General features: G+C 43.9%; 1 protein-coding gene across 1 annotated transcript; it reads right to left on the bottom strand.

Annotated features, from left to right (window-relative positions):
- Positions 1–3: 3 nt before the first annotated feature.
- LOC107682133 (GTPase IMAP family member 4-like) lies at positions 4–450 on the bottom strand (the record flags this gene model as incomplete). The annotated part of the gene is made up of 1 exon (XM_016478481.1): positions 4–450. A coding segment is annotated over one exon (447 nt), but the record flags the coding sequence as incomplete, so codon positions are not given.
- Positions 451–453: the final 3 nt, after the last annotated feature.

Raw genomic sequence — 453 nt, 5'->3', positions numbered from 1 at the left:
TCGCTGGAGATCTGCATGGTCTTTGCTTTGTAGATATTCCTCAATGGTCTGTGGTTCATCCAGATCCTCCAGTTCATCTCCACGAGTGAAAAGGACCATCATGTATTTCTGAACTTTAGGACCAAGTAAATCTTTAATATAATCCAGGATCTCTTCCTCATTTTGCACAGGCTGCTCTAGAGGAATGGTGAGCAGAACTGCACTGAGACCTGCTGAACAGCGAGAGACCAGCTGCTCTTTCAGTTCCTCCAGCTTCTCTTCAGACAGATCTGGATCCAGTAGATCTGGAGAATTAATCACATACACCCGCTTTTCTCCAATCTGTGTTTTATCCTCACAAATTTCAGTTTCATGCCTCTTAACTTTAAACCTCTTTTCTCCCAGTATAGTGTTCCCAGATGAGCTTTGGCCAGAACCATATCTGCCAATCAGAAGAATCCGGATCTCTGGATC

Source organism: Sinocyclocheilus anshuiensis, unplaced genomic scaffold (genome assembly GCF_001515605.1).
Source record: "Sinocyclocheilus anshuiensis isolate Anshui unplaced genomic scaffold, SAMN03320099.WGS_v1.1 C31668870, whole genome shotgun sequence".
In the NCBI taxonomy this organism is placed as follows: Eukaryota; Metazoa; Chordata; class Actinopteri; order Cypriniformes; family Cyprinidae; genus Sinocyclocheilus; species Sinocyclocheilus anshuiensis.
The sequence above is the reverse complement of the archived record's forward strand: the minus strand, read 5'-3'. Positions and strand labels throughout refer to the sequence as shown.